This window comes from Amblyomma mixtum, chromosome 1, assembly GCF_055824585.1.
Source record: "Amblyomma mixtum isolate Tamu chromosome 1, ASM5582458v1, whole genome shotgun sequence".
Classification (NCBI taxonomy): domain Eukaryota; kingdom Metazoa; phylum Arthropoda; class Arachnida; order Ixodida; family Ixodidae; genus Amblyomma; species Amblyomma mixtum.
Genome location: NC_143012.1, coordinates 78,839,996 through 78,861,261, shown reverse-complemented (window position 1 = coordinate 78,861,261; position 21,266 = coordinate 78,839,996). Strand labels below are relative to the sequence as shown.

Here is a 21,266-nt window from a genome sequence, read left to right as displayed (position 1 = left end):
CGGGCACGGGTAAAAGTGTCTCGATAGGCGGCCCACTGGGATAAAAGCCGATAAGTGCTAGAAATATCTTTTTCGCGGAAGATTTTGCCTCCAATACACAACACGGGGAAAGGTAATAAAGGCCGAATGACCGGTGCGTAACTGGTCGCAGAGTCCAGCCACCTTCCTATTTTCGCCCGTTGTGGACAATCTTCGTTTTGGCGCTTATCGCGGTCCGCGTTGTCGACTTTGGAAGCGTCCGACGGCTGCTCGTATCTTACGACGCTCCCCGAAACCCATTATAAGCGCAGCCTATCCAGACAGAGCGGTTATTTGGTGAGCGGATGCTTTGGTGGCGACACCGTTGACGAGAAGCTCTGGTAAGCTGCAACTTTAGTGGCCACTCCTAAACGCAAGACATTTTGCTTAACAAGGGTTGACTTGCTACAAGTGTTTAGCCTAAGCTCGGCGTGAAGGGCTCTATGCTAATTAGTTTGTCAAAGTGTTTAGTGCTGTTACCTTTTGATTCTCGTGTCTTCCTTCACGCGGATGAGTCTACAGGAGTTGCCATAAGTAAGTATAAAGGCCAAGATCTTTCCTTCTAGGCCCTTTGATGAGGCTCTTTCAGCAGCAGTGGAAGTTATAAAATCCAGAGCGCTGGGCACTTGAGTTCTTATAATATTAGAAATATACGCTACAATGGCGCCGGTGACCGTCACATAGCATGTCACAGAAGCAAATCCGGCGGACTGTATACAGTTGCCAGAGGCTATGCAAGAATCATATGAAAAGAGGTGCTGCTAATTTGTAAAGACACTGCTTGTCTGCCTTTGCGGAGCAAAAAACATATGTAGGGCTGCCACCAAGGCTTTTTTCAATTCTTGTCTAGTTTGTCCTCAGCTCGGTCAAGTAACGCTTGCGGAATCAGGCTAACAGTGTTTTTATGCTACAATACGAACACAGAAACTTATCTGGGGGTCGAAGAAATTACGGTGGGTTGATGAGATTAGGGAGTTTGCGGGAAAACGGTGCCGCAGCTGGCACAGAACAGGGTTAATTAGAGGGATGCGAGAGGTCATTGCCCGGCAGTGGGCGTAGTTAGGCTTATGGTGTTAACTGAATAATTTAAACATTTTTCTCACGGGAAACTGAAGAGTAGCAGTTTAAGTGAACGGAATGTGTCTGGACAGATAGCAAGCTGGTCGTTTGCATAGTGAAGCATGAAACTTAGTTCCAATAAAAAAAAAACAACTTTGCTAACTTCGACGGACCGTATCTGAAGGTACGGAGCGCGTTCTCTACAACATCATCGCATTGAATGCAAAAAAAAAAAAAGAAATTAACGCGTGTTGCGGAAACGTCTGTGGTGTTAAATTTTATCATATCTCCGTAACTGACGCAATTATGTTGACTCAAAAGTAAATGAAAAGCCTTGGGGGTTTTTGCTTGGGATCGAATTACAGCAGTGGAGGTTGAAGTTCAATGGAGCGAATGCAAAGAACATGCCGGCTCTCGTCCGATCACCGAAGCTAAGCGGCATTGGGCTCGGTCAGTACTTGGGAGGGAAACCACCTCTGCAAAGAACAAGTCAGCGAACTTTAAATAATCTGAGGTGCTTGAAATATACCCGGAGTCCCTCCGGAACGGCACTGCTTTCCTCCCATTGAGCCTACTAATTCAACGCTATTTTAACGCCGGAGCTTTACTTGGCTATGTCGACGATTTCGTGTCCGAAAAACGTGTCGACAGCGATTTCTCCGTTCGTGTGAGAGTTAAGCGAAAAAGAATGACTGCGTGTGATTGAGGATGATGCGAGGATGATGCGCGTCAAAATTTGGTCCATGTGGAGTAATTAGTTAATTAATTAGAGCCAAACATGTCGCTTAGATGTCAAAATAGTATCGGACGTCGATATAGTGCGAGGACGTGAAAACATTACTGGGCGTCAATGTTGCGGGACAAAACGGAACCACGAGACAGACGATGATAAAATGTCGCTGTACACCAAATTTCATCCATCTGGAGTAATTATTTAATTAAGTAGACGCCAAAATGTCATTTAGACTCAAAGTAGCCCCGGACGTGCATATAGTGCAAGGACGTGATAATAGCGGTCGACATCAAAACTAGAAGGAGTAAAAAGCGAGGCAAACAGTCAAAACCGAGAAAAAGAGGCAAAAAGAGAGGAACACAGTCTAAAGTAGAGCAAAGAGAGGCGATGACTGTGAAGGAGGCATCAATTCTGTCGCATTCTCCCAAAGCAGGTCGCCGCAGCGATCTCCAACGACTTTATTACAGACCTGATAATTGTATATGCGCTGCCAGCGCCAACTGAAACGCGAACAAGAATGGTGAAATGGGAGCAGGAAAGCTATTATTCCCAATACAGACCGACTACTGGTGCATTTGACTTTCACTTTGATTACTCGAAAAGTGTTGCGTGCAAGTTAAAAGGCCTTGCATGTATACCTTCTTCAGCAGCCACTACTTCTGTGTTGTTTTGGGGGTAACAATTTCCTGTTGCGTTTTGGTTTGACTCCAACGGTATACTTGCGAATAGCGCAAAAGATACTTATTATTGTGCCCGTTCCTTTGTAGTGCTTAGAAACCGTAAACTTCCGTCTACAAGCATCAACGCTTCTATTATGCTCTGTAGTGTCCGCTATGATAAGATAAACTGGCACAAACGGTGCGAGCAAACATATCTACTGAAAAGGACATCTGAAAGAAGCTTTCGAGCTGTCCACATCTTAGCGAAAACTTTGTATTGTATCTAATGATTGTATTGATATATTGTATTGAATCTATATATGGATTGTTTAGGCGAAACTTGGACGCGGGCTACGTATTTTTCCTTCTGAAACTGGCTCCTGACCTTATCCTTTGTAGCTGCACTTAAGAGATGTCTGCGGAAAGCAGAAACATATCCATCCTTCTATACCCGCTCCGCGCTTTCTAAACGAAAAGACGTAAGCTTCATTCGCGGTCGTTTCAAAATTCAATGAATAGAGTCATCACTTGCAGCTGCTAATTTAGCCATTAAACTCGTGCACGAGAGCTCTAACGATTTTGTATTGTCAGACATTAAGGCCTCGCAAAGCCCCATATTCAGCTGGGCGGCTTGGTTTGGTTTCGTTCTTCTGCTAGTTCATATTTAAGATTTTACTTTTCTTAAGTTTAAAAACGCCCCGAGACAGCTGTAAGAAATTCAGTGCGATAATGATCCTAGTTAGCTGAAGGAGTTCCTCGGAGTTGCCTCTGAACGCCCTCAAGTGGCATCAAGATTGGTACCCGCATGTAAATTCATTTCTTATACATAGGACCACTGCAGTTCGTTTTGTAAACCTGGAAACCTGCACCCATGGAACGCCGACACGCCGCGAGCTCCACAGAGGGAAGTCTTACCGGGAAGCGTATTCGCCAACTGCAGCCTGTACAGCCACATGGCTTGAAACCACGGTGAATTGATCGCGGTGACTGAAGATTGTCACAAAGGCTTACCTAAAAGGGATAATAAATCCTCTTAAACGGCGTTATATGCCACTAAGCATCACGATTTGCGACCTAAAAGGGAAAAATTGGGAAAAAAAATGAAATGAAAAAAACAATAAAGTTACAGTACAGAGAGCGGAGTCGAACGGCCGACCTTCCATACGCAACACGTGCCTCTAAACTACTGCGCCATAGCGGCGATGTCAACGCCTCGTTCTGAATGAATATTTATAATGTGGCTGCTACCTGCCCACTGCTTAGCCCTTGCCGTTTGCGGTGTTCGCAACTTCCTGCGACGCGGTCGTTTCCGTTAGCGCTGGGCCCGATAAGCACAGCGCCTCACTCCTGTTTCTCTCGTTGTTCTCTGCGCAGAAAAACCAATACATTCAACGCTGCATACCTTCACCATGGTGCTACGTTTGTGCTTGGTCCTCCTGTTGGTGGCGACCGCTTACGCGTTCGTGTGCACACCGAACTTCTGCAGCGTGGTCGATTGCCCGAACGTTTCGGCCGAGACCTGTGATGGACGCATTAGCGTGCAAGGCAGCCTGTGTCGCTGCTGCGACGTCTGCATCAAGCAACTAGGTGACGCTTCTTTTATTTATTAATGCGAGATCGTTATATTGCTCTGTCGCGTCAGCAAAAAGTGTCCGCATTTTTTTTAGGTTTGGTTTGGTTTATGGGGCTTAACGTCCCAAAGAGACTCAGGCTATGTGGGACGCCGTAGTGGAGGGCTCCGGAAATTTATACCACCTGGTGTTATTTAGCGTGCACTGACATCGCACAGTACACGGGCCTCAAGAATTTCACCTCCATCGAAATTGGACCACTGCGGCAGGGATCGAACGCGCGTCTTTCGGGTCAGCAGCCGAGCACCATAACCACTGAACCACCGCGGCTGCCTCGCAATTTTTTTTTTTGCGCACGATTACGTCGTTATCTGAAGATAAATGTGTGAAAGTGTGATTGTGATAGTAGTATGTGATAAAGTGTTGCCGTGGGAAAAATTTGGCTGATGAGGTGTGATTAGTTAATTCTTTAGGCCCGAAAAAACGCGAAATAATACACTTAGACGTCAAAATAGCCATGGACGTCGGTATAGCACTTGGACGTCAGAACAGCCACGGACGTGGATATAGTGTGTGGAGGTTTTGCTTTCGCTTTGATCCAATGCGGGTCGCCACAGTGATCTCAAAGTTTTTCCTGAAATGCGCCCGGGATGTGACTGTACAGTCTTTATCGAATATGAGAGAGGCCAACAGCCACAGAAACCAAGGAGCACAGGAAATTTTTTTAATTTATTTATTTTTTAAATAAATAAATTAAAAACATCCCCTGTGCTCCTTGGTTTCTGTGGCTGTTGGCTTCTCTCTCATATTTATAACGAGCCCCTCATTCCTCTTCCCTTGTTTGCTTAGTTTTTATCGAAGATATACAGCCCACGGGGATTGCTTCCAAGCAGTGTAGCGGGGCTCTTAAGCACATTTGAGACTCCTAAACTCGGTAGGGTTGATGACATATTCCTCCCGCCTTCGTGAGATTAGATTCCTTGAGTATGCAACAGGAGTTAAACTGCAGGGCTCAGAAGCCGACCCCATGGCTGTATACTTTTGACAAAGACTGTACATGAAGGCTGGTTGGATTCAGTAGGATTATGCGTTCAAATTCAGATTTGAAATACGAACAATTTGAGTAGTTCTCCGTCTTTTTCGGTTACATCACTTAGTGCAAATCACTTTAAAACTTCGTCTCTTCTGAACTCTGCTGGACAATACTATTAGGAGAGCTATGATGAAAGGCATTACTTGCAATGACAGCCAACTGAGTGCAGGCACCCGGCTACGCAGGATAGCTAAAGAGGTCTCGAATCTTCATTGTTGAAGAATCCACCGATGTTTTGGGCAAAATCCCGGGACCACATTTCGGCAAACGTTCTGTGAATACGAAATGACCAACTCTGCAGCTCGTTTTCTACGCCCTATTTGCTGCGGCAAATTAAGGAATATGCTTAGCAGTTATTAGTTAATCTATAGAAGCCTATTAACAGAGTGGCAGACTAGTGGAACGCGCTTGCACTAGCATAAAGGCCTGCAGTCAACACAGGAGGCACACTGAGGCTTCTAAAAGTCCCATGAACCAGAAAGGAGGCAAGTGCAGGAAAAAAAAAAACCATTAATTCAGCCGCCCCAGACCACTTCCTAATGAATATGAAACATGATGTAATATAGTTTCACGAGATATTACAATCATTTCCTTTGATTTGCTCTGTCAGTCAAATGGTTTACTGCGCTCCTAGAGTAAATACCTAGAATAAAGGGCGCCACCATCCTTGTTGTAAAACCTTGGGGGACACTTACGTTCGCCTTAATAGGATGACGCGGTAACGTCAAAGCGTCCATACGGTCGTTTGGGGGTCCCATGGGGCAGCACTTTGCTGACATCTACATGCTTACTGCTATCACATAATTATTACAGATCGTCGCCCATATAAACTGATTACCTTAATTTGTGGCCCTAACTAAAGACGTGTTCCTGCAGTGTAATTTGCCTATTATGCGGTGTGAGGTGCTCGTAGAAGGCCTCCGTTCATCTGCCTGAACGAACGTACCTCAATCGTTTTAGGTTTATTAGGTTTATTAGGGTTTAAAGTCCTAAAGCGACTAAGGCTATGAGAGACGCCGTAGTGAAGGGCTCCGGAATTTTGGACCACCTGGGGTTCTTTAACGTGCACTGACATCGCACAGTGCATGGGCCTCTAGAATTTCGCCTCGTACGGTATGGTATGGTGTGGTTTTGTTTATTGGGGTTTAACATCCCAAAGCGACTCAGGCTATGAGAGACGCCATAGTGAAGGGCTCCGGAAATTTCGACCACCTGGGGTTCTTTAACGTTCACTGGCATCGCACTGTACACGGGCCTCTATAACTTCGCCTCGCACGGTATGGTATGTTATGTTATGGTATGGTTTTGCTTTGTTTATTGGAGTTTTACGTCCCGAAGCGACTCAGGCTATGAGGGACGCCGTAGGGAAGGGCTCCGGAAATTTCGACCACCAGGGGCTCTTTAAAGTGAACTGACATCGCACAGTTGTGTAGATGTAGGCCTAACAGGCCTGGACACCATGCTCCCGACCACGGTGTAAGAATACATTATATTCTTACACCGTGCTCCCGACCCAAAAGGCAGCGGTTCGATTCCGCTAGACGAGCTTTCTTCCTTTTCAGCGGACTGCTTTTTTACGTCACTAGCGTCTCCACCAATCGGGATTTCCCAGTCATGGCGACTCCGACGCCGTGCTTTCCACCGAACGGAACCTTTACCCCTGTCGCATAAAAAGGGTTGACAGGAACAGCTGCCAGAGCCAAGATGTGTCCATGAACTCGATCTTTGACTGGCTGGCACCGTCGCGTTTCGAATTGCGACCCTGACGTGATTAGCTCTTCGCGATAATAAAATGTGCAGGGCTTCAACACGAAATTTCTTCAGCCTAGAAGGGAGGAAGGATGGTAAGAATACTCTGGTGTCAAAAAGAAAAGAACAAAGCGGCGGTATTGACCACTTCTAAAAATTACAGGGGCGGGATTTCATGCGGTGTTTTCTCGGTATTAGCTGGAAGTTGTACGCGTAGACTGGCGCCTGGTATAGGGGCACCGGCTACTCCGGAATCTCAGGAGGAGGTAAAGACACACAACAACAGTTAGCTTTTCGTTGTAGCCGCGGCTGCTCTCGGGTGGATGTCAATGAGCATTTACTCCCTCATTACAAATCTACTGCGCCTCGGGGGATTCCCCTAAACATTTCACCCGTAATAGTCGCATGGTAAAACACAGAGTACCCACGTACACACCGCGACGTAACTACACAGCATAACAGACGTATCCGTAATACTTATATTGAAATGAATTCAAGCGCACAGGAACACGCACACAAGAGGAGGAACACACAGGACAGGCGCTAACTTCATCTGATTTATTTGCAGGTAAGAGAGCGAAAATATATACATAAAACGAGACATGCGCAGTAAAAAAACAGATCGTCATATCACAATGCGTGCTCAAGGTATCTGTATTCTGCCTGCAAAAGATTAACTGACGTGTCACTCACACAGTCACAGACTGTGTGAGTGACACTGACGTGAGATTAACTGACGCATTGAGCACGCATTGTGAGCACGCATTGTGATATGACGATCTGTTTTTTTACTGCGCATGTCTCGTTTTATGTATATATTTTCGCTCTCTTACCTGCAAATAAATCAGATGAAGTTAGCGCCTGTCCTGTGTGTTCCTCCTCTTGTGTGCGTGTTCCTGTGCGCTTGAATTCATTTCAATATAAGCTATGCACCATCTAGCCCAAACTGAAGTTTTGTTAAATTATCCGTAATACTGTCATGAAATTTTTGAAGCGGCAGACCCAGTGGGCCGAGTGAACAAAAGAAACCACTGAAACATTGAACACCAGAGTTGTTCCGCTCCCTATGCAATGTTAAGGTAGAGAGAGGCGAGACAATTTTATGATGTTACTGATACGGCTATGTAACGGTCTTCTTGGCCTTAGTCAAGCTGCATGAGCCGCTTTTAGCCAAAGAGATCCTCCAGGCACTTTCTTGAAAATAAACATTGAATTGAATTGAATAGAATTGAAAAAAGAACTACAGGGACGCTTAAGCCACCTTAACAGCTGAACGCAATAGCATTAGATTTTAGATTTGTCGAAGCTTCTGTTGGAAAATCAATCGAGATAAATCTTGTCGCGTCTTGCATTACAAACAAACGCGATAAAGCGGCGTGCTGGCAACTTTGAAGCATGCACGCGCACTACACAGATTCACGGCAAAATGTCGGCATTGCAAAGCTGATTTAAGTGTAAAAAGAATTTTGCAAGGCGAACGTGTTTTTACTGTGTAGGAATGCTATTTTTATTTTAACGCGAGAGTGTTGGTGCCCCCTTGTCGGAACAAATTGTCGGCTTCGGCGGTGACTGTTCGAAGCCTCGCGGCCTGCCTGAGTGACCGACCGTTCCGGCAACGTAGGTGGGCCACCTATATCAAGTGACCTTCTGATGTCATTACAGCTTGCCCACTGGAATTTTATTTATTTATTTACAAATACTGCTCAACCGCTGCGCCAGCAGTGTTATCAGGATTGCTAGAGATCTACGTACACTTTAAGGAGAAAGGAGTAAAAAGTTGTCCTCTATCTAGCGCACCCTTTAAGAAAGGGAGTACGATAGAGGACTGATTACTCCCTTTTTGTTCCCATATTGATGTATGCGTGTTTAGGGTATATAGGTTTATTCGTGTTTAGGAGAAACCTGGGCCGCACCAGGCGCACCGCTGTGAGCACCCCAGTAAACCAAAAACCTCTCAGAGACGTCTAGCCAAAAACCTCTCAGAGACGTCTAGCTAGACGTCTAGCTAGACGTCTCTGAGAGGTTTTTGGTTTACTGGGACCTGACATCGCGGACCACTGGCGCATCGCTTAACCGCTGCACCACTGCGCCAGGAGGGGTGTGAGGACTGCCAGGGATCTGTGAATGTAAAGTAGAGAATGACCTTGTGCATATATGTACATTAACCCATTACGCTATCGCGTCATACATTTCAGGCGCAGCTTAATTGTCCCCTAAAATTTTGTTCTTTCGGCCTTCCGCTGAACTCCCCGAATACGAGGTCTGTTAGAAAAGTATCCGACTTTATTTTTTTTTGCGAACACCTGATGGATATGAAACAAGCGCGCTTACAGCAGTCAACCTTGAACCCTCGGGCGCATGCACGAATTTTTTCCCGCCTGCCGATAGCGTCAGTCGCTGGCAAGCAGCGTTTGAGTGAGGCAGTGCGCAGTGCTCTCGTCGGTTTTTTGTTGCAAGGAAAATGGCGGAGCGAGAGGAGCAGCGCTACTACCTCAAATATTGCCAGAAATTGGCGATAGCCAAGTGGAAACCATTCGAAATGTTCAGACGGCTTTCGGTGATGATGCTATGAACAGCACACAGATTAAGCAGTGGAGCAACTGGTTTAAAGACGGCCGCACATCCGTGGAGAGAGAGCCACGCTCCGGTCGGCCATCAACATGCCGAAATGACCAGGTAATTGCCGAAGTGAACGCAGTGGTGATTCGGGACTGTTGTGTGACTATCCGAGAAATTGCGGGAGAGGTGGACATCAGCAATTTTTCTGCACATTCCATTATCACCGAAGATTTGGCCATGGAGAGAGTGGCAGCGAAATTCGTGCCGAAGCTGCTGACAGTGGAGAAAAAGCAGCTTCATGTTGAAGTCTCAAAGGAGATGATGGATTCCACAAACAGTTACCCTGACTTCACCGACGCCGTAATCACTAGTGACGAGTCTTGGGTGTACGGGTACGACCCGGAAACCAAATCACAGTCGTCACAGAGGACGCATTCCACGTCATCAAGACCAAAGAAGGCCCGCCAAGTGCACAGCAATGTCAAAGTGATGCTGACTGCTTTTTTGACTCCCTCTGTGTGGCACACCACGAGTACGCACCCCACAGGGTTAAAGAATGACTAAAGAGTAACAGACATGACCTCCATCGCCTACGTGGCGCTGTGCGGCGCAAGAGACTAGAATTGAGGTCAACAAGAAATTGGCGCATCCCTCGCGGCATTGCTCCTGCACATTCCTCGCATTTGATTCAGACTTTTCTGGCGAAAAACCAGACTCCTGTAGTTCAACAGGCTCCTTACTCTCCTGATATGTCCCCCTACGACTTCTGGCTGTTTCCTAAAATCAAGAGGCCATTGAAAGGAGCGCGATTTCAGTAAAGAAAGGACATTATGGCTGCAACGACAGCAGAGCTAAATTCCATTCCGAAAAGGGCCTTTTCGGAATACTTCCAACAATGGCAGCACCGCTGGGAGATGTATATGGAGCCCCAAGGGGACTAATTTGAAGGTTGTTGGGTTTCTAACGCTCCAGTTATGCCAGTTTTTTTTCTTCGGCCAAAGGTCGGATACTTTTCTAACAGACCTCGTATACCGGTTATCTTTCACGCTTCCAAGGGTGGGGGCATCACGCGTTCAGCTGGGAAAAGAAAATGATTAAAACAATTATCACTACAAGGCCGTACATTAACTAAAATGTCATTACGGTATGCAAGGTTGTAAGGTAAGTTAATTACGCCGAAAACGAAAACGAGATAATTAATTGGGAATCGAACCCATGACACTTGTTAAGATACGGCTCATAGGCTATTAAGGCACATTCGTTGGTTTACGGTGGTTTAACGTCCCAAAAGGCGAATCACGCTAATAGAAATGCCGTAGTGAAGGGTACAGGAAATTTCGACCGCCTGGGGTTCTTTCCCCCATCGCCTCCATCGAAACTGGACCGCTGCGGCCGGGATCGAACCCGTACCTTTCGGGTCAGCGGCCGAGTGCCATAACCACTGAGCCAACGCGGCGCTTAGTTAAAGGAAACCTTTTGTGGCATGTGCGGTACCACGTGGTCTAGTATACCTGCGGATTTATGCTAATGACTATGTGTAATTAGAAAGTGGTACTAATAGAACAATGAAGTACGAAATAACCATGAATGCAGTCGCACAACAGTGTGTAGTCTAATGACCCTCCTAATTTTTTCAATTATATTTTGTACCCCCAGGCATCGGAACGCCCTGCTTCCTGTCTGTTTTGAGCAGCATACCGCCGAAGGGTGAATGCAAACCTGGATTGTTTTGCGACCGGGAGACCCGTGCCTGCCAAATGCTGCCTAAGGATCGAAAGGGCCCTTTTCGAATCAGAGGCTAACTACTCACGACAGGCTTAGACTGTTGGTAGGAAACGTCAAGAATAAAAAATCCAGGGGGCACTTTGGCTCTCTAAAGTGCTGCTAGGCGAAAGCTTTTCCTGGCCCACTCTTTGTTTAATTATTTTTATTGCGAAAGCAATACTAATGCACTTAGCCCGTCGCATAGCGAGGCCGGTAGCTACCATATTAGCGTATTGGATTGGATTGGGTTGGATTGTATAACCGATGCATCACCACAAGTCTAACCACAAGCACCACCACCAGCTACACTAGCAGCTGAACCATGGCGTAGCTACGGATATTGCTTTCGCAATTACCGGACTTAACCAAGCTAAGCCACAGTCATATTTTTTTTTATTTTTCAGATGTTATTTTTCATATTATTTTGTATTTTTGTTTGTTTTCCTATTTTAAATGTTCTTGTTTTAATTTTTCATCATTCATTTTCCATTTCATATTTTCTTTCCTTATTTTATTGTTTTTCTTTTCTTTTATTTTCCGTATTTTTATTGATATTTTTTAATTTTTCTTTCCTTATTTTTAATTTTTTGTTCCTTTTATATTATTTATGGAACCCATGCATTCACTAGATGCGCCGTTATTCATGCTCAAACCTTGAGCCCTCGTGGCGGAGTGGTAGCGTCTCCGCTTCAAACGCCCAAGGCCCTGGTTCGATTCCCAGGCTCGACGCAGTTTCTTTCGAAGTAGCGTCGCCGAAACGCGGGCAAATCTGCCGACGCCGCTGCCGACACGGCTGCAGACACGGCTGCTAACGACAGTATGAGGCATTAAAGGCTTTCGCCTTAAAATGGCCTTTCCGGGTCAGCGAGGTCCTTCTGCGGCTGTCTTCGCTTGTGAGCCGTCTGTTGCGTTCAGGAGGTGGCCACCACTAAAAGGTGCTCCTCACTGGCTTGGCAAATTACCACTTTCGTAAAACCATTTCCCTTTTTCGGGGAAAAAAAAAGCCAGATAAAATTTTGAATTCATGCAACACTTTAAAATTCAATGTCGAAAATACGCGTAAAGCAAAGCAGCAGTTTATTGGAACGGGCGAGCTGATTGTTTAAAAATAATTTAATCGTTCACTTTTTTTTATTTTCAACGAGAATTTTAAACACACTGCTGTTCCGAAGCCAACACGAGTAGATTTAAGAAACCGATTTTCTCCGGACTGCCCGTCATTGCGACACTTGGCTACGGCGTCCCGCACTTCAGCACGTAGTCGTCGGTGCAATCCTGACTATATCTACTGCATTCAGATGGAGACGCTGTCATATCACGCCGGCGAACGTCAATATTCCAACACTGGCTCTATGCAGGCAGCCCAATAATATGGACGAACGCCGGGCCATTACTGACAAGATTGACATGAACGGTGGTTCTGCATTGACATTTCGGCAGAGCGTTACCATTCTGACTTAATGGCTCTACAATAAGGGCAGTTCTGGGCCACCTATCAACCAATCGAGCGGCTAACGCAGGCCTTTCGTTTCTTCCGCGACATGGGGAAGTAATCGTCTCAGCCTGGCTTGACAGCTTTCGAACACTGCCGTATCCAGCTTTCAGACATTGGTATCCAGCGTTCGAACACTGGCATCTCCAGCTTTGAAACCTTAGAATCTAGCTTTCGGAAATCAGCACATGCAACATAACCAATCCACTGCCCAATGACCGGTACTGTGGATGCACTGTTCTATCTAGCAAATATGCATAAATGAGGCTGCGAAAGAATTTAGAAAAAGAATGTTTATTGCACCGAGTTACAAGGATTATGCTTGTAGCCAATGCATGATGGTTTGCACCCAACCAGCCATTCTTGGGAGTAAGGGAAAGGAGAGCACAAAAGCATATGTCAGGGGCTGTGAGAAAATGATTTAGCCTCAGGACTGCTGCCGTGCTGATGATTCAGGTTGGACAACACAGCTCGGCAAGCTGCTGTGGCACGCCTAAAGCACAAATAAAGTGTTTAATGGAGCTGTCCTCCAATGAACTCATAACTAATATCAGAACTAACTGTTGCACTCCTCGTGCAAGAGGCCTGTTGCACTGCATTCAAACAAATTCCCATTTTCATTGCGAGCCTATATATAGATGTTGCCGTAATTGGTATGAAAGAATTTATGTGCACCCTATCTCTTTTCCCCTCATTAATTAAATTTATTTTGCTCTGTCGCCAGCTACGTGGAATTTGCTTAATTGTTATGAATGTTTTTAATGCTTTTAACATCGTTTTCATGCTTCTTGAATGAAGTTCATTAATGAGCCTGATTGTAATTTCGTCTATCCCTGCGGATGTGCTTTTAGGAATATTTGCTTCCGCCTTTTTTTCAGTTAAGATTGGTAAGTTCTAAGCTGTTTTCTATTATGCTGTCTTGTGTTGCTCCCTCATTCGGGCCGATTACCCCATAATCGCTCTTAAATGACTCAACTATAACTGATGTAATGTAGTTCACAGCGTAGTCTCGCTGTAAGGTTCTTCCCTCCGCCGGGACTCTAGGATGGCACAGCCAGCAATGGCAGACAGTGGAGGAGCTCTGGCTGTTCTCGCCCATCACTGCCAGCATTTTATGACTTCACCGCCAATACTGGGGAAGCAACGCACAACAAGAGCCATCATTGGATGTGATAATGAGTGTTAAAGCCAATATCAGATACTCACCATGGCAACTATGGGCCTAATTAGGGCCACGCTCTGCCAAAGGATTTCTGATATTCTCCCGCTGTCATCTAATGCCTGGGCATTAGCCAGTACCTCGGTTTCTCGTCGCCATTGTCATCGCTGTCCTGTTTGCATGGCCCCTTCTGCTGAAAAAAAGACAACTTTGTGCATTTGTAAAAGCAGCCGGAGAGGCCATTATACTCTGCTCTCGCACCTCCGGTGAAGGCCAGCTTGAACAACCAAATCTAAGTCGGAGGCGCTAACCCCGACTGTGATGGAGAGAAAGCTTCACTTCAGCCATAAATCCGGCTAATCATTTATAAGCCACTGCGCCTGTTTGTGTGTCGGTCACTGGAAGCGTGTGTCATGCGTGATGACACCCATATGGTCATCATTTTGCTAACCGGCTGGCGCTGATCATTGTTTGTACTCCAAGGGTCCCACTCAGGCCGTCCTCTCTCCCATTCTCTTTAACCTAGGCATGGTACCGCTCGTCCGGGCCCTAGCCGATATTTCCGACCATCATTTGCTCTTCTATGCCCACGATCTCACCTTGTGGGTCACCACTGGCTCGCCGGGAGAGGTCCAAACCACACTCCAACATGCACTTAACACCGTTTCCTCACACCTTTCCCAAGCGGGTCTGCGAGCCGCTCCGGAGAAATATGAACTTCTACTCATAACACGCAGCAAATATCAACGGACGATGAACCCCTCCATCTCTCTCACCCTCGCCGGACAGCGCATCTCCCGCGTCGACTCTTGTCGCATCCTCCTGGGTATGCTACTCACCTCCAACACTTTCACTCCTGCCATCAATCAGTCCATACGAACATGCAACTCAATCACACACTTACTCCGCAGCGTAGTCTTAAAACATGCCGGCCTCTCCGAGATACACGCCAGCCGCCTTGCTCAAGCGCTGGCCTTGATCAAACTCCTGTACTACATACCTTACTGCCCCCTTACAAGTACACAACAAGATAAACTAACCCGGGCCCTCAATACACTATATAAAGCAACACTAGGACTCCCCCTCAGGCTTCTGCCGACACCCTTTTATTTATTTATTTATTTATTACAGTACCCACAGCGCCGTGAGGCATTACAGTGGGGGGGAAGACGACTCAAACACAGTCGAAAAAGCAGGAAATGCAGATAAAATGAAGATAGGTAAGCAACTGAATTTACAATCAAACAAGCAGACAGGTAACACTTTTACAATCATTGAAGAAACAAGGGCTTAATTAACAGGCCTTTTCCATCCTCTTCAAGTCGTCCTTGACCTCCACCAGGACAGACAAATCATCTGCCTGTCCAGCTCACCAGCTGGGCTGTGAATGCTATCCCGGACTCCGTACGCACCTATCTCTTTCCCAGACCCCCCGCAGTCTCTGATCTACCCCACTAACCTCCGCCTCGCACCCATTCCACGCAACATGTCCGCCCACACGCACGCAGGCCGCCACCAAGCACACTCATACAAACACAAGCCACCCTTGGACGTTATGACGTTGGCCTACACAGACGCCTCTCGCACAAGAAACAGCGGGCTCCACAGCAGCCTTCTTCCTCCACCCTTCCCTCTCTATAACCAGCACTCACACAACCGGTCCATACACCTCCAAACCCTCCACGCTCGCCCTAGAAATACACGGGATCGCCGATGCCATCGCACACTTTGCCACCCTAACCCCCGCCCCCGCATACGTTGTCTACACAGACTCGCAGGCAGCTCTGCGTGCCTCCCACGAAAGAGCCCTCCCCTTCCCTACCCGATCGGCCTTAGATGCCGCCCTCATAGCATTAAGCCCACGACCGGTGACCTTTCGGTGGATCCCTGGTCACATGGGGATTCCCGGCAATGAGCTGGCTCACCAGCTTGCCTGCGAAACTATACACCGGGCGCCGGCTTTCCCATGGACGAGCCCACCGACGGAGCAAGCGGTCAGTGCTTACAAACGCACTGTCGACGAATACTACACGCAGAAAAAATTGGACTTAGCTGATTTACCACCGCCACACCCATCCTTATCGATCCGTGAAGCTCGCATTCTTCGCCGAATACCGTTTAATCTCCTACATACACCAGCGAAACTTTTATCTGTGCAGGTACACTTCCACACCTCAGTGCCCGAACTGTCCGCACACATATGCAGACATAGAACACTGCCTTGCACAGTGCCACGCAGCCCTCCAGTCCTCCGCCTATTCTTTCCCCCCACTCCCACCGTGGCCCATCTGGCTCGCCTCCCTGGATCTAACGTGCCCTCGTCACCTTGGCCCAGGACCTATTGAACGCCTAACCGAAAGGCTGTTTTTAATAAAAGTGTCACACCACCACCACCACCGAGGCAGAGCGGCTGAAATTTTAGTGCGATAACACTAGCGAAAAAGCCGCCGTCTGCGTTTGAAGCCTGAGGACAACAGGCTGCCCGCAACCCGGTGGGAAGGTTGCGGAAATTGGTCAAGAGAAAGGGGGAAAACCAGTTTCACGACAGCTGCAACCAAGAGTCGCGCCAGCTGCATTACTTTGGAAAGAAAAAAAAAACCTTTTAACACAACCTGCTTCCAAGATGAATCAAATTGCACGATAGCTACAGCTCAATGGAAAGGAGGAAACCTGCGTCACGCTACGAGGAAAAAAGTATATCGCCGTCAAGCCAACTCTAGTCACGCGTTCATAAGGCAGCAGGCAGTAGGAAACCCCATTATGCCAACAAAGGTGAGATTGTGCTAGCGCACCTTTGTCGCATTTAGTCGCATTTATTAATGCGATAGCATTTCTAGACTATGTCGGTGAGGTCGTGTCACCAAAACGTGTCCGCAGCAGTTCTGACGTTCTCAGAAGAGGTAGCATCGAACGAACGGTCGTAATCGATAGAGGACGGTGTGAGGGTGGTGCGCAAAAAAAATAACTCGATAGGATGATTAGTTAATTAATTAGAGCCAAAAATATCGAAAAACCGCCGAAATAGAGTGGACGCCGATATAGTGTGTGGACGGGAAAACAGCCGTGGACGGCAAAAAAGTGGAAAAACTCAAAGGAGTGAAAATAAAGCTTGAAATGAATTGAAACGTATTGAATGATAATTAATCAAAGAAAATGTTCCATTCACATCGAATAATTACTAATTAGTTAATTAATTATGAGCAAAAAACATCGGACGGTTTAATAGGCAGGACGGTAATATAATAAGTGGACGGGAAAGTAACCAGGCCGCCAAATTTGGAAAACTAAAATGGTGGATTGAGATAAAAGAAGGTATAATCAGAGTAAATAAATCAATAGTCATTTAAAGCATACGATAATTACGCCAATTGCCTAGTTAACTTAACAAACAAAAAGATAATGACAAAGAGAGGCTAAGAGAGGCGACGAGTGCCGAGAAGGCGTCAATACTTTCGTATTCTCCCAACGGGGGTCACTGCAGTGATCTCTAATTTTTAAATCATTCATAATTTTTTATCACCGCCATCACCTATTGGATGTGACCTGAAACATCGACCATGTTTTATGTTGACATCATCCCTTAAGTAATAGGACATCAAGACACCAGGCGCCGGAACGTGCAGACGCCACTGCAGGGATATGTCATGCCCAAGCGCTGGGAGAGTTGGTTCACTACTCTTCTTGGGAATGCCTGAAGCGCGACAGACGACAAATACAGCAGGTGGATGAGACAAACACTAGAGCCGCTCATCTGCTGTCGTTTGTCGTCTTTGTCCCGGCGCAAGTATTCCCAAATTGCCCCCTTTGATTCTCCGTCGTGTAAAGGGTTGCTATACTAGAGTGGGAACTACTAGCGCGAGGTGAAGGTTTCCACTAGAGGGCAGTAACAACAGTTAGAGCATTCCTCTATCCTGTCTGTCACTAGCTTTATGCCAACTTCATAGTTACCTATAGTTCACTGTTATCCGTTTTGCAAACAGACAGTTGCAGCGACGGATTCGCATTTTCATTGCGCATTACGTGGCACAGATTTTTGTAACATTTTCTTGCCACCCTGTGACGAGTCTATGAACGCTGCTCTGAATCCACTGTTTGCACTCAAAACTGTACTATATTTAATAGTATCTTGAGAAGAAGGCACCGGTTCTGAACGTAACTATCATGAAAGTGGCTTTAAATACACTAAACACATTTGGCAAGTCTAACCTTCGCTCAATGAATTCCGGAAAATGGCGATGGCAGGGTGCTTTTTTATATTACTAACGTCATTTTCAGCAATGATTACTTATGGCAGTATCTGTAGCGATGAATGACAGGAATGGCTATTCTACGCTTTTGCTCCATCAAATATTCCAACTTTCAGGCTCGAACAACACTGAAGTACTGCGTTAAGCTCATCAATGAACGCTATGATTTGAAAGCGTAGAGTCTTGTTTTTCTTCTTGTTTTCAATGCAGGGCCTTTCTATCGGCTGCCGAGACCACAGTGCAAAATTTTGAAGGATACGAAAAAGAAAAAAAAAAGTCACTGAATAACAAGGCAAAGATAATTCTATATACACATGTGGTTTCATACAACCTAGAAAAATTATTGCCGCTTTAACCATATTTGTAGATACGTTATATACGTGATAGCACTTTTCCGCTTTTCCCTTGCTAGCTGTAAAGAACTCTGATGAGATGTTTTGGTGAACATGTTATATTGACACCTTACAACATGTCTACAATGTCGGAACACCACACATCCCAGCTTTATTTTTCCATGGCCACCGGTGGCCCACAATACTCGAGTTTTAACAGTACGCATACTGTTTCGTGATTACTAAAGTAATTGGACAAACACGAAACACCTTGCACTATAGACTTGTTCGTAAAGACTATATCTTTACATTTTTTCGTAACCATGTTTGGCGCGGTTGTGAAGCAGAAGCCACACACATTTTAACTAACTCCCGACCACGACATTGCTCTCATATACACTGCCACTGGTTCGTCGCACTCTCCTACCCCTCCTACTGTCAGAACCAACAAATGGCCCTCTGTATTGTACAGGCTCCTGCCTTTCACTGGGCTTTTTCACTAGCCGGGAGGCCCTACGTAGGAACATCCATCGCCGGCGGCTATGCAGTGCAAGACTAGACAGGGCCACTGCTCGCCGCCGCCTCTGTACGCTCCGAACGCGCGCAATCACCTTGACTGAACGCGTCAGTTTTCAGTGTTCTCGTAGTGGGAGCGTCACACACAGTCGCCGCCTTCTTTTCGCCCCGCAGTTCTGTCTATTCGGCTCGCATTTTTCCGACTAATGTAACTTTAGCGCGATGTAATACCCCCTATGTAATACCCCCTAACTGGCGGTCTTTAAGGTAATAAAGTGAAAGTTGAGTGAAGTAGAGTTAGAGGCCTCGTTCACCAGAAAATGCGGTGTCGGCGCTGTCGTCGACGGTGTTGTTGGCGAAAAATCACGAACGTAGTATGGCAGATGGGCCTCAGAGAGAAGCCTAGGAGACAGGTGGGCCGACTATTTCACGTGACCTTGCGGCGTCATCACAACCTGCCCACCGGAGAGTGAGCAAACTGCCCACCGTGGCAGGCGGCAGTGGAAGATTCTGCCCTCGGGACCTGGATCGCAACAGGCCCACCGCTGGGAGCACCTGCCATCGCAGGGCAGTGGCGCATCGCTTAACCGATGCACCACTGCTCCAGGAGGGGCATGAGGACTCCCAGGGATCTATGAATGTAAAGTAGAGAATGACCAATTCCGCATATATGGGAATTATTCTATTACGCTATCGCGTCAGACTCTTAAGGCGGAGCTTAACTGTCTCCTCCAAAATTTATTCTTACGGCCTTCCGCTGAACTGCCAGAAAAAATCGCTTATCTTTCACGCTCACATGTTTGCGTCCCAGATTCGCCAGTTCCCATTTTGCGCGACAGCGTGAAGCTGCCGTTTAGCGGAGAAACCGCCGTAGTTGTTGGCGATGGCGTATACAGAAAATCTCGATTGGCTGAAAGGGTCGGGGCATCACACGTTCAACTGTGAAATAGAAACGATTAAAACAATTATGATTACAAGGCCGTAGCATGATTGAAATATCATTATTGCATGTAAAGGTGTAACGTAAATTCATTACGCCGGAAAGAAAAACGGGATATCACTAAAGTTAGGAATCGAACCCATTATACTCGGTAAGACAGGAACCACTGTCTATTGAGGCATGTCCATTGGTTTATGGTTTATGGGGGTTTAACGTCCCAAAGCCGAATCGGGCTATGAGGGACGCCGTAGTGAAGGGCTCCGGAAATTTCGACCACCTGGGGATCTTCAACCTGCGCTGACATCGTGCACTACACGGGCCTCTATAATTTCACCACCAGTGAAATTCCACCGCCGCGGCCGGGATCGAAACCGCGTCGCCGCCGCGGTGGCTAAGCGGTTATGGTGCTCGGCTGCTAACCCGAAAGACGCGGGTTCGATCCCGGCCGCGGCGGCTAGAATTTCTTTGGAGGAGAAATTCTAGAGGCCCGTGTACTGTGCGTTGTCAGTGCACGTTAAAGAACCCCAGGTGGTCGAAATTTCCGGAGCCCTCCACTACGGCGTCTCTCATAGCCTTAGTTGCTTTGGGACGTTAAACCCCATAAACCAAACCAAACCAAACCATAACCACTGAGCCACCGCGGCGGCACTTGGTTAAAGGGAAACCTTGTGTGTCATGTGCTGTATCACGTGGTCTACTATACCTGAAGATGTATGGCAATTAATGTCTGTAGTTAGGAAGCGGCACTAATTAAGAACCGAAGTAGGGAATAACCATGAACGCAGTCACGCTATATCGCTCATGTGCAGACTAAAGGTTCGGCTAATTTTTTATTGCATTTTATGCCCCCAGGCGAAGGAGAGTCCTGCTTCCGGTCTGTTCTCACCGGCGTGCCTCCGGAGAGCGAATGCAAGCCTGGATTGTTTTGCGACCGAGAGACCCTTGTCTGCAAAAGGCTGCCTCAGGAAGAAAACATGCCTGACGCAATTTGAAACAGGCTCAGACTGTTGCTAGGAAACGTCAACAATAAAAATATTATGTTCTTCGCGTCAGCGAGGTCGTTCAGTGGCTTCCTTCGCTTCTGAGCCGTCCGTTGCGCTCAGGGGTTGGTCGCTGAATGGTTTGGTTTGGTTTGGTTTATGGGGTTTAACGTCCCAAAGCGACTAAGGCTATGAGAGACGCCGTAGTGGAGGGCTCCGGAAATTTCAACCACCTGGGGTTCCTTAACGTGCACTGACATCGCACAGTACACGGGCCTCTAGAATTTCTCCTCCAAAGAAATTCCAGGGTCGCTGAATGCTGCTCCTCCTTAGCCTGGCCAATGAAGCGGTCGTGACGTCACAGTGCGGGAATTTCAAACGGGGCCAATTGTACT

General features: G+C 46.8%; 1 protein-coding gene across 1 annotated transcript; it reads left to right on the top strand.

Moving 5' to 3' along the window:
* Window positions 1-228: 228 nt before the first annotated feature.
* On the top strand, window positions 229-20,943 carry LOC149366876 (uncharacterized). The gene is made up of 3 exons (XM_089565989.1): window positions 229-359; window positions 3,844-4,056; window positions 20,744-20,943. The coding sequence occupies exons 2-3, from the start codon at window positions 3,879-3,881 to the stop codon at window positions 20,881-20,883; spliced, it is 318 nt and encodes a 105-aa protein (XP_089422115.1). The 5' UTR covers window positions 229-359; window positions 3,844-3,878; the 3' UTR covers window positions 20,884-20,943.
* The last annotated feature ends 323 nt before the right edge of the window (window positions 20,944-21,266 follow it).

What these genes read in the sequence shown, in the direction of transcription:
- LOC149366876 (XM_089565989.1), top strand. Translation starts at nt 3,879, where the DNA reads ATGGTGCTACGTTTGTGCTTGGTCCTCCTGTTGGTGGCGACCGCTTAC. An exon ending in CGTCTGCATCAAGCAACTAG is followed by an intron (nt 4,057 to 20,743) that starts GTGACGCTTCTT and finishes TTATGCCCCCAG; the next exon opens with GCGAAGGAGAGTCCTGCTTC.